Consider the following 14623-nt stretch of genomic DNA (forward strand, 5'->3'; position numbering starts at 1 on the left):
CCAGAGATGGTCCCTTTTCCTAGGGGCACATCAATATCAGATTGAATTCAAAGGTACAAAGCAGCATGGTAATGCTGATGGGCTGTCGCGCCTGCCACTACCTACAGCGGAGGAGGCACCGACGGTTGACCCTGTTGAGTTATTTCACTCGACCATCATCGAATGTTTACCAGTCACCAATGCAAGTATTGAAAGAGAAACCAGGAACGACCCGACACTGTCCCGGGTCTACGAATTGACAGTGAAGGGATGGCCAGCACATGGTGATCCACTGTTACAGGCATTCTCAGCAAGACGAGAACAGCTGTCCGTCTGTCAAGGAACATTGATGTATGGAACAAGGGTGATTATTCCTCCTAAGTTAAGAGAGAGAGTTCTAAAGGAACTGCATGAAGGTCATCTGGGGGGAGTCAAGATGAAAAGCCTTGCTAGGGCTTATGTGTGGTGGCCGGGTATCGACCAACAGATAGAGGATCTGACGAAAAGCTGCTCAGGGTGCCAAAAAGTTCAAAATGCACCTCCGATTGCACCGCTGCATCCATGGGAATGGCCTTCAACCCCATGGCAACGTGTACATATTGACTTTGTTGGTCCATTCATGGACTCCATGTTTTTAATTGCGGTGGACGCACATTCTAAATGGCCAGAAGTGATTAAGATGACTACCACTACCTCGGAAAAGACGATCGCGGTGCTAAGAACGATATTTGCAAGAAATGGATTGCCAGAACAAATATGTTCAGACAACGGACCGCAGTTCGTGTCAGAAGAATTCCAGAAATTCATGAAGAAGAATGGGGTGAAACATTATACCTCTGCCCCATATCATCCGGCTACAAACGGGTTGGCCGAGAGATTTGTACAAACGTTCAAAAAAGCAATAAAGGCCATGAGCGAAGATCAGATTCCACTGCAACACAAGGTGGACAATTTCCTACTGGCATATCGAAATGCCACTCATGCAGTGACAAACCAAAGTCCTGCCATGATGTTCTATAACAGGGGGTTGCGGTCCAGGTTGGACTTGTTAAAACCAAATGTGCGGAGGGAAGTCGAAAACAAACAGTTCCAGCATATAAATAACAAGACCACTCGGAGTTTCGAAATAGGACAACCAGTGTTAGCCCGGGACTATAAAAATGAGAAATGGCAATCTGGAACAATTCGGGCCAGACAAGGACCCCTGATGTACACGGTAGATATTGGTGAAAATGTAATACGACGTCATGCTGACCAACTGGTAGAATCGAGAACAAGGGTCGAACCCAGGGTTACGGCAGAGACAACCGTGGAAGAAGTTAGTGAACCTGAAGCATCTACCTCAGAAGTGAATGTACCTGATGATGATGTCCAATCCATAAGAGATCAACTAGATGAGTCACCCCAGCAACGAGAATCAGAGACCCCTGAAAGGCATTATCCAACTCGGATCAGGAGGCCTCCTCAGAGACTGAATCTTTGAACTGTTTTGCATTAAGTTGTATATATATATGTTATTATGTTATGTTAAATGGGGATATACACTGTTAAGCTAAAAAGGGAGGATTGTGGTGTATGTAACCTGTTCCACCTTAAGAGAACTACCTTAAGAGATGTACTACTTTCTCTTGGCTGCTGTATACTGTAATACCGGTGGTGACCACACCGGTATATAAACGTTGTGTAGTGATTTGCTGGGCAGTTCAGCCCTGACCTCCGAATAGTAAAGACCTGTTAAAGTTATTCTTGTTGTCTGTGTCCAGTGATTTATAATAAACATAACCGGGACACACAGACTCAACAGTTGCCCTATCTTGAAGCTCCTGGTTGGCTTCTCATTTATGTGCTGGAATTGCTTATCTTCAACATCTCGTCTTATGTTTGGTTTGAGCAAATCCAGGCGACATCTTAGCCTTCGGTTGAAGAACATTATGGCTGGAGCTTGGTTGGTGACTGCATGTGTCGCATTCCGGTAAGCAAACAAGAAATTATCCACCTTGTGTTGTAGTGGTATGTCGTCATTATGCATTGCCTTTATTGCCTTTTTAAAGGTCTGAACAAACCTCTCAGCCAATCCATTTGTGGTTGGATGATATGGGGCAGATGTGTAATGTTTCACCCCATTATTCCTCAGAAACCTCCGGAAATCCTCGGACACAAACTGTGGCCCATTGTCGGAGCAAATCTGTTCTGGCAAGCCATTCCTGGCGAAGATGGTCCGTAGGACTGCAATAGTTTTCTCCGTGGTTTTGCTGGGGTAATTAAATTCCGCAATAGGCCGTACGTTCTCGTGCCCATCAAATTTAATACTACCGACGCCTTCTTTCCATTGGCCACCTCATTGGCATTGCAGTACACTTCAATTCTTTCCACATACGTGGTCCAGTCTTCTACCTCGTTGTCGAAAGCAGTGATACTGCCACTCTTCGGCATCTTGGGTGATTTAAAATGGCGCCTCCCGCGCTTTTTCTTCTTCCCCAATGTAATAAAATGGCGCCTCCCGTGCTTTTCCTTCTTCCCCTTGCTGCCACGCTGCTCCTAGCGTTCTACAGGGTAATGGCGGCAACCCGCGGCTTCGGCGCATCTCACTTTTCCTTTCCCGCGTTCTATCCTCTCCACGCTGCCCTGTTCTTGAGCACCGACCGCGCCCTGTGCGCTCCACCCTCTCTCTCTCTCTTCCTCCCGACGACGCTGCATGGCCCCTTTGCAGAGCCGCTCGATCGAGCCCGAGCCCGCCGCAGTCCGGAAGGGTCAGCGCACTACCTGCTACCAGCACGACTTGCTGGAACACCTCGACTGGGGAGCCAGGCCCAGCTCTCCACAGCCTCCCCTGCAACTCTCCGATGGATCCCTGGGCGGTTGCCCGCGGTCGACGCCCGCCGTTCTGACTTCGACCTCCAAGAAGCTTCTCTTCAGGGAAAAGATCCCCGTGAGGTGATGCAGTACTGCAGGTGAGTTCAAACCTGCCCGTCGCCAGTGTAGTGTCCGAGGATCAATAATACTCAGACTACAGGAGAACAATAAAACAGGTATTTACTGAACAGAGAGTAATTCAAGACTGAAGTACAGAAGCCTGCTATGGCTTTATATACAGGGGTGGTCACTGCCGGTACTGCAGTATAGAATCAGTTCTTCTCTTAAAGGTACATACACAACACTGGCCAAAGTCTTTAAAGTAAATAAGATGAAGTCTAGACAAGCTAAAAGGGTTTAAAACAACAACAAGGAAGGAATGGTATTTATCCCAGAGTACTGAGTGAGACTCAGGCAAAGATTTGTGAGGCATTAACAATAATTATGAGGGAGTCACTGGACATTGAAGAGTTATCAGTAGATTGGGAACAGGCCAATATGATGCCCGTATACAAAATGTCTGGAACCATTGAAGGAAGAGTGAGATGCAGCAATGTTGGACTGTTGGATGAATGGCCCATAACACACAAGTGAATCTGGAAATCAGAAGTTTCTTTCCCACATAATGTTGAATGTGTGTCAAAAAGTTGTTATATTCTTTAACTGCTTTAAACAGGAACTGGGCAAATGTCTAACTAACAACATGGTCAGGGTGATGAGGGTAAACGTAGACACAGACAATTTTTGAATAATTTATGCAACACCAGAATGTAGACCTGAAATGTTATCTGTGGAATGTGGTCAGGGTTGAATATTGTAGATTGTAATGTAACAGGGATATTCTGGAGCTTTGCCTCAATTTATTCATCAAACATTAGCTAAAGAAAGAAAGACCTTTCATTTATACAGCATCTTTCATGTCCTCAGTATGTCCCAAAGCACTTCATAGCCAATGAATTATTTTGAAGTGTAGTCGCCTTTGTTATGTAGGAAAACACTAGCGCACAGCCAAATCCCACAAACATGAGATTAGTAGCCAGTTAATGTGTTTTGGTGATGTTAGTTCAAGGATAAATATTGACCAGGACATCAGGAGAACTGCCTTGCACTTCTTATAATAGTGTCATGGGATCTATGATGTCCATCTGAACAAGCAGACAGGGCCTTGGCCCAAAAGACGGCACCTTCAACAACAGAGCATTCGCTCAATACTACACTGAAGTAATGTACTGAAGACCCCGGGGTTGGGCCTTGACCATGACCTTCAGACGTGATCCAATTTAGCAAAGGGAACTGAAACAGGTGTTAGGCCCTGGATTTTTATAGGCAATTGGCCTAAAGCTCAGGAAATCTAAGGGGCCCTCACCAATATGGTGACTGACACACTCCCTGTGCGTTTCAGTCGTGTGTGATTGGCAACAAGAGTTGATGGGCTTTGGACCCAAAAAACAGACGAAGCAGGGTCCAATTTCACACCCGTTGTTTGTTATTTTTGAGGCAAGCTGACACCTGCTTAGCTACAAATGTTATAATTCTGTCATAGTTTCAGATGGTTAAATAACCTGTTTATTTACTTGTGATCCTTGAGATGACCTGATTAGCTGGGTTAACAGCCTTACATTAGATAATCACACTCAAATCCTTCATTTATCCACGTTGTATTTACTCGTCCTCTGCCCAGATTTGATGACTCAGTTCTAAGGCTGAGCAAATCCCATGGAGAATTGGGATATTCATTTCGGAGATCACTTTAATATTTGGATTTTGTTATTCCTCGTGATACAAGGATCACTAATCCCACTGTACACTCGATGTATGTATGTTTGTACAGGGTATGTAAAAGGTTGAATTGTAAAAGTTTATGATGTCCTCTTCGACTGCTCCAAGAATCATCAAATGATACAGCACAGAAGGAGGCCATTCGGCCCATCGTGCCTGTGCCGGCTCTTTCTACTGACAGCGTTGTAGAAGGTTTTGAAATGGTTGGGACCCATTGTCACAGAAGCCTATGATTTACAAGGAATGTAATAGTTCAGGAGAGAGAATGGGAATAGTTTAGGTACAGAAATACTTTGCTATGAAGGTCTTTGGGTAAATACCACGCAATTGCTCTCTTTTACGCAATCGGCAGTATTGTGTTATTTTACAGCGGTGTTCCCAATCTCAAACAGCCGGGCAGTCAGACTGCCCATAACAACAATCTGGAGAGGGAAGACAGAGTCTTTATAAACAGGTAACCTTTCTCTACTGACTCACATAAAAAGGAAAGTGTGTTAAAGGAGCTCACGTTGAACTCGTACGCTCCGACTGCAACCCCAGAGGCTGCTCCTGTGCCAGCCAATCCAATAAAATGGCCACTTCCCACATTGCTGGCAAACAGCGACGCTCCGATCTAATGGAGGAGAGGGAAAGAAGTCTCAGAACAGACAATGTCAAGTTCTACAGTCAGCCAATGAAATCACGAGCCAAAATACTCACCGGCCACCATATCATGTCCTTCCCAGCTAGGAAGTAGCCTTTGACAGTGTTCCTCTTTGTCCTGTACATAGACTGACAGAAACAATGCATCATTCTTAATCATAGAATCATAGAATGGTTACAGCACAGAAGGAGGCCATTCGGCCCGTCGAGCCCGTGCCGGCTCTCTGCAAGAGCACTTCAGCTCATAGAAACATAGAAGATAGGAGCAGGAGTAGGCCATTCTGCCCCTCGAGCCTGCTCCGCCATTCAATGAGATCATGGCTGATCATCCAAATTCAGTACCCTGTTCCTGCCTTCTCTCCATATCCCTTGATCCCTTTAGCCTTAAGAAATATATCTAACTCCTTCTTGAATATATTTAATGAATTGGCCTCTACTGCTTTCTGTGGGAGAGAATTCCACAGGTTCACCACTCTCTGGGTGAAGAAATTCCTCCTCATCTCTGTCCTAAATGGCTTACCCCTTATCCTTAGACTGTGACCCCTGGTTCTGGACTCCCCGACCATCGGGAACATCCTTCCTGCATCCAGTCTGTCTAGTCATGTTAGAATTTTATAAGTTTCAATGAGATCCCCTCTCATTCTTCCAAACTCCAGTGAGTATAAGCCTAATCGACCCAATCTCTCCTCATACGTCATTCCTGCCATCCCAGGTATCAGCCTGGTGAATCTTCGCTGCACTCCCTCCATGGCAAGAACATCCTTCCTCAGATCAGATGACCAAAACTGCACACAATACTCAAGATGTGGTCTCACCAAGGCCCTGTACAACTGCAGCAAGACATCCTTACTCCTGTACTCAAACCCTCTCGCTACGAAGGCCAACATACCATTTGCCTTCTTAACCGCCTGCTGCACCTGCATGCTTACCTTCAGTGACTGGTGCACAAAGACACCTAGGTCTCGTTGCACTTCCCCTTCTCCCACTCTATTGCCATTCAGATAATAATCTGCCTTCCTGTTTTTGACACCAAAGTGGATAACCTCGCATTTATCCACATTATATTGCATCTGCCATGCTTCTGCCCAATCACCCAACCTGTCCAAATCATACTGGAGTTTCTCGGCATCCTCCTCACAGCACACATGCCCACCCAACTTTGTGTCATCTGCAAACTTGGGGATATTACATCTAGTTCCCTCGTCTAGATCGTTAATATATATTGTGAGTAGCTGGGATCCAAGGACCAATCCCTGCGGTACCCCACTAGTCACTGCCTGCCACTCGGAAAAAGACCTGTTTATTCCAACTCTTTGCTTTCTGTCTGCCAACCAGTTCTCTATCCAAGTCAATACCTTGCCCCCAATCCCATGTGCCTTAACTTTACACGCTAATCTCTTATGCGGGACCTTATCGAAAGCCTTTTGAAAGTCCAAATACACCACATCCACTGGTTCTCCCTTATCTATTTTACCAGTTACATCCTCAAAAAATTCCAGTAGATTAGTCAAGCATGATTTACCTTTTGTAAATCCATGTTGACTTTGTCCGATCCTGTCACTGTTTTCCAAGTGCTCTGCTATTACATCTTTTATAATGGACTCTAGCATTTCCCCCACTACCGATGTCAGGCTTACCGGTCTGTAATTCCCCGTTTTCTCTCTACCACCTTTTTTGAATAGTGGGGTAACATTAGCTACCCTCCAATCCATGGGTACTGTTCCAGAGTCTATTGAATTTTGGAAGATGACCAGCAATGCATCTACTATTTCTAGGGCCACTTCCTTAAGTACCCTAGGATGTAGATTATCAGGCCCTGGGGATTTATCGGCCTTCAATCCCATCAATTTCCCTAACACCATTTCCTTACAAATACTGATTTCTTTCAGTTCCTCCCTTTCATTAGACCCTATGTTCCCTGACATCTCTGGGAGGTTATTTGTATCCTCCTTTGTGAAGACAGAACCAAAGTATTTATTTAATTGGTCTGCCATTTCTTTGTTCCCCATTATAAATTCCCCTGATCGTCCCACTTCCCCGCCCTTTCCCCGTAGCCCTGCAAATTTTTTTCCTTCAGGTACTTGTCCAACTCCCTTTTGAAAGCCACGATTGAATCTGCCTCCACCACCCTTTCAGGCAGTACATTCCAGATCATAACCACTCGCTGTGTAAAAAAGTATTTCCTCATTTCGCCTTTGGCTCTTCTGCCAATCACCTTAAATCTGTGTCCTCTGGTTCTCGACCCTTCCGCCAATGGGAATAGTTTCTCTATCTACTCTGTCCAGGCCCCTCATGATTTTGATCAGCTCTATCAAATCTCCTCTCAGCCTTCTCTGCTCTAAGGAGAACAACCCCTGTGTAGTGTATGTACCTTTAAGAGGAACTATGTTTTTGAAGCCCCTGTATACTGTAGTACCAGTAGTGACCACTCGGGTATATAAGCCTGTGTAGCGTCTTGTGTTGTTAGTTCACCTCCAGACTTTGTTCAGTAAACACTTGTTAAATCAACTCCTGCATTCCGTGTCTCCATTAACACACGGATCTAACAGTGGCGACGAGTTAGAAATGAACTTACCTGCAATTCGGCAGCACCTCAAGGGGATCGATTCCTCAGACGAAGGTCGAAGCCAGAAGCAAGGAAAAAAAAAATAACTCAAAGAAACTCGAAAACGAGGGCCAGGCTTGGTCTCCAGTCTGTGGTTTCCCCAGCTAAACGGGCTGGTGGCAGGTAGTGCACTGATCCTTCCTGGGCTGCGGCGGGCTAGAGCTCGATCGGGTGGCTCTGCAACGGGGCCGGGCAGCGAGTCGGGAAGCAGAAGCAAAGAGAGAGAGAGGGTGGAGCACTCAGGGCGCGGCCGGTGCTGCAAAGCAGGTCGGCGTTCGGACCGAGCAGAGGGAGGGGAAAGTCCCAGAGGGTCCGCTCCACGACGGGAACGGTTCTCCAAGTAACGGAGAAACTATTGAAGCGATATATAAAAAAAAAAAAAAATTAATCGCCAGCAACAGCGTTGGCAGCAGTGGCAGCGGCGGGAAAGCGCAGGAGGCGCCATCTTAACTCGGCGGGGAAGAAAGAAAAGCGCGGGAAGCGCCATTTTAGATTTTCAAGATGCCGAAGACTGGCAATATTACTGCTTTCGATAGTGATATAGAAGATTGGACCACATATGTGGAAAGAGTGGAGGTATATTGCAAGGCGAATGAAGTAGCGGATGATAAAAAGGCATCGGTACTTCTAAATCTGATGGGCGCAAGGACATACGGGCTGTTACGAAACTTGATCACTCCAGCCAAACCGATGGACAAGAATTTTAAGGAGATTGTTGATACCTTACAGGAGCACTTAAACCCAACACCGCTGCTGATAGCGGAACGATTCAAATTCTTCAGGAGGAATCAGCACAAGAATGAAAGTAACGCTGATTACCTCACCAAATTACAAAAGCTGTCAAAGCACTGCCAATTCGGGGCAGGACTGGCAGATTCTCTATGAGACAAATTCATCTGCGGTCTCCTAAGCGAAGGAACACAGAAAAGACTACTTTCTGAGAAAGATTTGACACTGGACAAGGCTTTCAGTGTGGCTGTATCATACGAAGCAGCAGCAAGAGGAGCTGCAGAGATACAGCAAAAGCCACAGGACTTCGGCACCCATGAAATGACATGGGGTTTCGAGAGATGTTATCGCTGCGGCAGATCCACCCATGACCAGAAGGACTGCTGGTTCAAGGACAAAGCATGCAGGCAATGCGGAAAGATGGGACACATTGCACGTGTATGCAGATCTGGAAAGAAATCCGCTGACAGTAAAAAGGTCAATAAGGAAAAGTACAGAAAGGTACAAATGATGACGGACAGTAGCTCCGAAGACCAGAAGAGCGATAGCGACTCCGGAAACAAGAGACTAAGCTGTCTCAAATTACATAATGTAATTGCCAAAGAAGATTACCAGACCATTTGGGTTACCCTCACGATAGCGGGGTCCCCAGTCAAAATGGAGCTAGATACAGGATCAGCTCTGACCGTCATGAGTCGACGGGATTATGAGCGGCTATTTCCGCATATACCTTTGAAAGACACATCCATTGTCTTGAAGACATATACGGGGCAGAAAGTATACCCCAGAGGGAAAATAAGGGTGCCTGTTGTATACAACAGCAAGGAAATACAGAAGTTGTATTTATACGTTCTGCAAGATGGTGGTCCACCGTTGTTGGGACGTGAATGGATCAGAAAGATACGTTTAGACTGGCACTCCATTCAGGCACTGACGGTGACCAGTAAGAAAAAAAACGATGATGACGTCATACCTGGACGATTAAAAGAAATCTTGGCTAATGCCAAAGAAGTGTTTCAACAGGAACTAGGAACCCTGAAAGGCGCCACCGCCTCAATAAAAGTGGAAGATGCGGCAATTCCCAAGTTTTTTAAGGCAAGGCCGGTGCCATACGCAATTCGTCCAGCCGTCGAGGCAGAGCTGGAGAATTTGGAAAAAGCAGGCGTGTTATCCAAGGTAGATTGGAGCGAGTGGGCAACACCCATCGTCCCGGTCATGAAGAAAACGTTGAATAATGATAAATCTGAAGAACAGGGAAAAGTTCACATCTGTGGGGACTTCAAGGTGACTGTAAACCCAGTTCTTCACACGGTACAGTATCCTCCGAGGATAGAAGATATTTTCGCCTCACTATCCGGAGGGAAAAGTTTCACCAAAATTGACTTAGCACAGGCATATCTACAGATGGAGGTTGAGGAGGCCTCTAAAAAGTATCTCACGATAAACACACACAAAGGCCTGTACCAGTACAATCGACTGGTTTTCGGAGTGGCATCAGCTCCGGCTATCTGGCAAAGAGCTATGGAGCAAGTCCTGCAAGGGATTCCGGGGACTCAATGCTACCTAGACGACATCCTTGTAACAGGAGAAAACGACAACGAGCACCTTGCCAACTTGGAGCAGGTGCTCACAAGGCTGAGAGAACGGGGCCTACGAGCAAATCGCCCCAAATGCGAATTTTTCCAGAAACAAATATCATATTGTGGCCATGTCATTAACGAAGAAGGGTTGCATAAGTCACCTGAAAAAATTGAAGCGGTCGTAAAGGCCCCAGCGCCTGAAAATGTCTCACAATTAAGGTCGTTCCTGGGATTAGTAAATTACTATCATAAATTTTTACCAAACTTGTTGACGGTTCTGCACCCGCTTAACGCACTGCTACAAACGGGAGTAGTTTGGAAATGGAGCAAAGACTGTAAACGTGCCTTCCATAAATGCAAAGGCTTGATCACGTCCAGGGAAGTGTTGGCTCATTACAACCCATCACTGCCAATCAGACTGGCGTGCGATGCATCCCCTTACGGCGTGGGAGCGGTATTATCGCATAGATTCCCTGATGGCTCGGAGCGGCCGATAGCTTTTGCGTCATGCTCATTGAACTCAGCTGAGCGTAACTATGCCCAGATCGACAGGGAGGCACTCAGCCTAGTGTGGGGGGTGAAGAAATTCAACCATTACCTACACGGACAAAAGTTTACCTTGTTGACTGACTATCAACCCCTCGTCTCCATATTCAACCCTAAAAAGGGCGTTCCCATTATGACAGCGCAAAGGCTACAGAGGTGGTCCCTTTTCCTAGGGGCACACCAATATGACATAGTGTACAAAGGAACAAAACAGCATGGGAATGCTGACGGGTTATCGCGCCTACCGTTGCCAACGGTGGAAGAGGCGCCTACAGTGGACCCAGTGGAGATATTCCACTCGACCATAGTCGAATGTCTACCGGTGACAAATTCTACCATTGAAAAGGAAACGCGAAATGACCCGACCCTCTCACGAGTCTACGATTTAACGGTGAAGGGATGGCCAACACATGGCGAATCACTGTTGCCAGCATTCTCGCAAAGAAGAGAACAGCTGTCAGTGTGCCGAGGAACCATGATGTGTGGATCCAGAGTGGTGATTCCACCCAAACTCAAGGATAGAGTGCTAAAGGAGCTTCATGAGGGGCATCTGGGTGGAGTGAAAATGAAGAACTTAGCCAGAGCGTTTGTGTGGTGGCCAGGTATCGATGGAGACATCGAAGAAATGACCAAGAGCTGTCTAGGATGCCAGAAGGTCCAAAATGCCCCACCACAAACCCCTCTACATCCATGGGAGTGGCCCTCATCTCCATGGCAAAGGGTACATATCGACTTTGCTGGTCCATTTATGGACTCAATGTTCTTAATCACGGTGGATGCACACTCCAAGTGGCCGGAGGTAATAAAGATGTCCTCCACCACCACGGAAAAAACCATCACAGTATTAAGGACCATATTCGCCAGGAATGGGCTGCCTGAACAGATCTGTTCTGATAATGGACCGCAATTTGTATCCGAAGAATTCAGGAAGTTCTTAAAAAACAATGGGGTTAAGCACTACACGTCCGCCCCATACCATCCCGCCACCAATGGATTGGCTGAAAGGTTTGTCCAGACCTTCAAGAAGGCCATAAAGGCCATGGGTAATGAAGACATAAATCTACAACATAAGGTAGATAACTTCTTGTTTGCGTACAGGAATGCAACACATGTGGTTACAAACCAAACCCCCGCCATGATGTTTTTCAATAGAAGACTAAGATGCCGGCTGGATTTGGTCAAGCCAAACGTCAGAAGGGACGTAGAGAACCGGCAATGTCAAAGCATGAATGAAAGGCCAACTAGAACCTTCCAGATAGGTCAACCAGTTTTGGCCCGGGACTACCGTACCGAGAAATGGCAGCCTGGAACTATTTGCACACGACTAGGACCGCTGATGTATACCGTGGACATTGGAGAAAGCATAATAAGGCGCCATGCTGACCAGATCATAGAGTCATCCAAAAAAGGACAACCTACACCACAACTCTATACGCCTAGTGATGAAGCAAAGATACCCATAGTATCTACCTCCAATCCGGTGACACTGGAACCAGATAAACCCGACACTAGCATTGAAGCCGAATAGACCTTGCCAAAAGAACCTACTAAACCACCGAGGCGTTATCTGGACCGAGTCAGGAAGCCTCCAGAGAGACTGAATTTGTAATTGATTAACTTCAGCAAATGTGTATATTATTGTTCTTGTAAAAATGTTATTTAATGATTACTTAAAATGTTATGTACTATTTATCTAAAAGGGGAGGAATTGTAGTGTATGTACCTTTAAGAGGAACTATGTTTTTGAAGCCCCTGTATACTGTAGTACCAGTAGTGACCACTCAGGTATATAAGCCTGTGTAGCGTCTTGTGTTGTTAGTTCACCTCCAGACTTTGTTCAGTAAACACTTGTTAAATCAACTCCTGCATTCCGTGTCTCCATTAACACACGGATCTAACACCCTGCTTCTCCAGTCTCTCCACGTAACTGAAGTCCCTCATCCCTGGAACCATCCTTGTAAATCTTTTCTGCACCCTCTCTAAGGCCTTCACATCCTTCATAAAGTGCAGTGCCCAGAATTGGACACAATACACCAGTTGAGGCTGAACCAGTGTTTTATAAAAGTTCATCATAACTTCCTTGCTTTTGTACTCTATGCCTCTATTTATGAAGCCCAGGATCCCATATGCTTTTTTAACTGCTTTCTCAACCTGCCCTGCCATCTTCAGTGATTTGTGCACATATACCCCCTGGTCTCTCTGTTCCTGCACCCCCTTTAGAATTGTACCCTTTAGTTTATATTGCCTCTCCTTGATCTTCCTACCAAAATGTATCACTTTGCACTTTTCTGCATTAAATTTCATCTGCCACGTGTCCGCCCATTCCACCAGCCTGTCTATGTCCTCTTGAAGTCTATCACTATCCTCCTCACTGTTCACTATACTTCCAAGTTTTGTGTCATCTGCAAATTTTGAAATAGTGCCCTGTACACCTAAGTCCACGTCATTAATATATATCAAGAAAAGCAGTGGTCCTAGAACCGACTCCTGGGGAACACTACTGTATACCTTCCTCCAGTCCGAAAAACAACCATTCACCACTACTCTCTGTTTCCTGTCACTTAGCCAATTTCATATCCATGCTGCCACTGTCCCTTTTATTCCATGGGCTTCATCTTTGCAGACAAGCCTATTATGTGGCACTTTATCAAACTTAATCCAAGATAACTTTGTTCTGGAGACTGCAAGATCATAGATCAGCACGGTGATCCACACATTTCTCCTTGCTCCAGGACTGGCTCTCAAAGCTCTCCAGGTTAGTGCAGTGATCCACCTGGATTCTTTGACGTGACCCAGCCTGAAGAAGAGGTGGAGGACAATCCATTCCTGCTATTGTCATACAGGAGACTTTCCCATGACAGCAGGAGGCCATTCGGCCCATCGTGCCTATGCCGCCGATCCAATTAGTCCCGCTCCCCTGCCCTTTCCCCATAGCCCTGTAAATTTTTTTCCCTTCAAGTATTTATCCAATTCCCTTTTGAAAGTTACTATTGAATCTGCTTCCGCCGCCCTTTCAGGCAGCGCGTTCCAGATCACAACAACTCGCTGCGTATATTTTTTCCTCATGTCGCCTCTGGTTCTTTTGCCAACCACCTTAAATCTGTGTCCTCTGGTTATCGACCCTTCCACCACTAATTTCTCCTTATTTACTCTATCAAAACCGTTCATGATTTTGAACACCTCAATCAAATCTCCCCTTAACCTTCTCTGCTCAAAGGAGAACAATCCCAGCTTCTCCAGTCATTCCACATAACTGAAGTCCCTCATCCCTGGAAACATTCTAGTAAATTTCTTCCACACCCTCTCCAAGGCCTTAACATCCTTCCGAAAAAGTGTGGTGCCCAGAGTTGGACACAATACTCCATCTGAGGTCGGACCAGTGTTTTATGAAGGTTCAGCATAACTTCCTTGCTGTTGTACTCTATGGGCTGGATTTTGATACTGGAGGCGTGATGGAGGCGGGACTACAACTTTTGGGGTTGTAGTCCCGCCTCCATCGAGTTGTGGCCAACCCACGCAATTTTCACTTGATTGATCTTGTTGAGCTCACCCAGCGGGCTCAGCAGGCCAATTAAGGGCCACCCGGCAACAGGTGACGTCACAGATTGACATTTCATCTGTCAAGGGCTTTTGACAGATGAAATATCAGCGTTTGACAGCTCTTTGAAGCTGTCAAACACTGACAATCTGTACTCCAAGTTAATTCCTTCCTCTCAGGCTGATTTAGAGATCTCTCCAGAACAGAAAGCTGAATGCTGCAACTTATGACAGATCGCGGCCATTCTGCTTTCTGTGCCGCTGAGATGAGCGACTCCCGAGACCTGAAGGAAGGAAGGCTGTAAAGGTAAGTAAAACTTCTTTAAACACTTTACACACACCAAACACACTTACCTCTGCACTCATGCACCCA

At 46.0% G+C, this 14623-nt stretch overlaps 1 protein-coding gene across 5 annotated transcripts in view; it reads right to left on the bottom strand.

Annotated features, from left to right (window-relative positions):
- Window positions 1-14623, bottom strand: part of slc5a11 (solute carrier family 5 member 11) — an 80836-nt gene that overhangs the window by 44870 nt on the left and 21343 nt on the right. For 4 of the 5 annotated variants that reach the window (XM_086000138.1, XM_086000139.1, XM_086000137.1 and 1 more), the window contains exons 3-4: window positions 5311-5382; window positions 5120-5224 (exon numbers count right to left, since the gene is read on the bottom strand). In XM_086000138.1, the coding sequence (XP_085856264.1) occupies window positions 5120-5224; window positions 5311-5382 (177 nt within the window). Of the gene's footprint in view, window positions 1-5088; window positions 5225-5310; window positions 5383-14623 lie in introns of those variants that run through there. The other variant, XM_086000141.1, reaches the window with a different exon arrangement.

The sequence above is a fragment of the Somniosus microcephalus genome, chromosome 11 (genome assembly GCF_052327205.1).
Source record: "Somniosus microcephalus isolate GS21.2 chromosome 11, FLI_Smic_1.0, whole genome shotgun sequence".
NCBI classification, from domain to species: domain Eukaryota; kingdom Metazoa; phylum Chordata; class Chondrichthyes; order Squaliformes; family Somniosidae; genus Somniosus; species Somniosus microcephalus.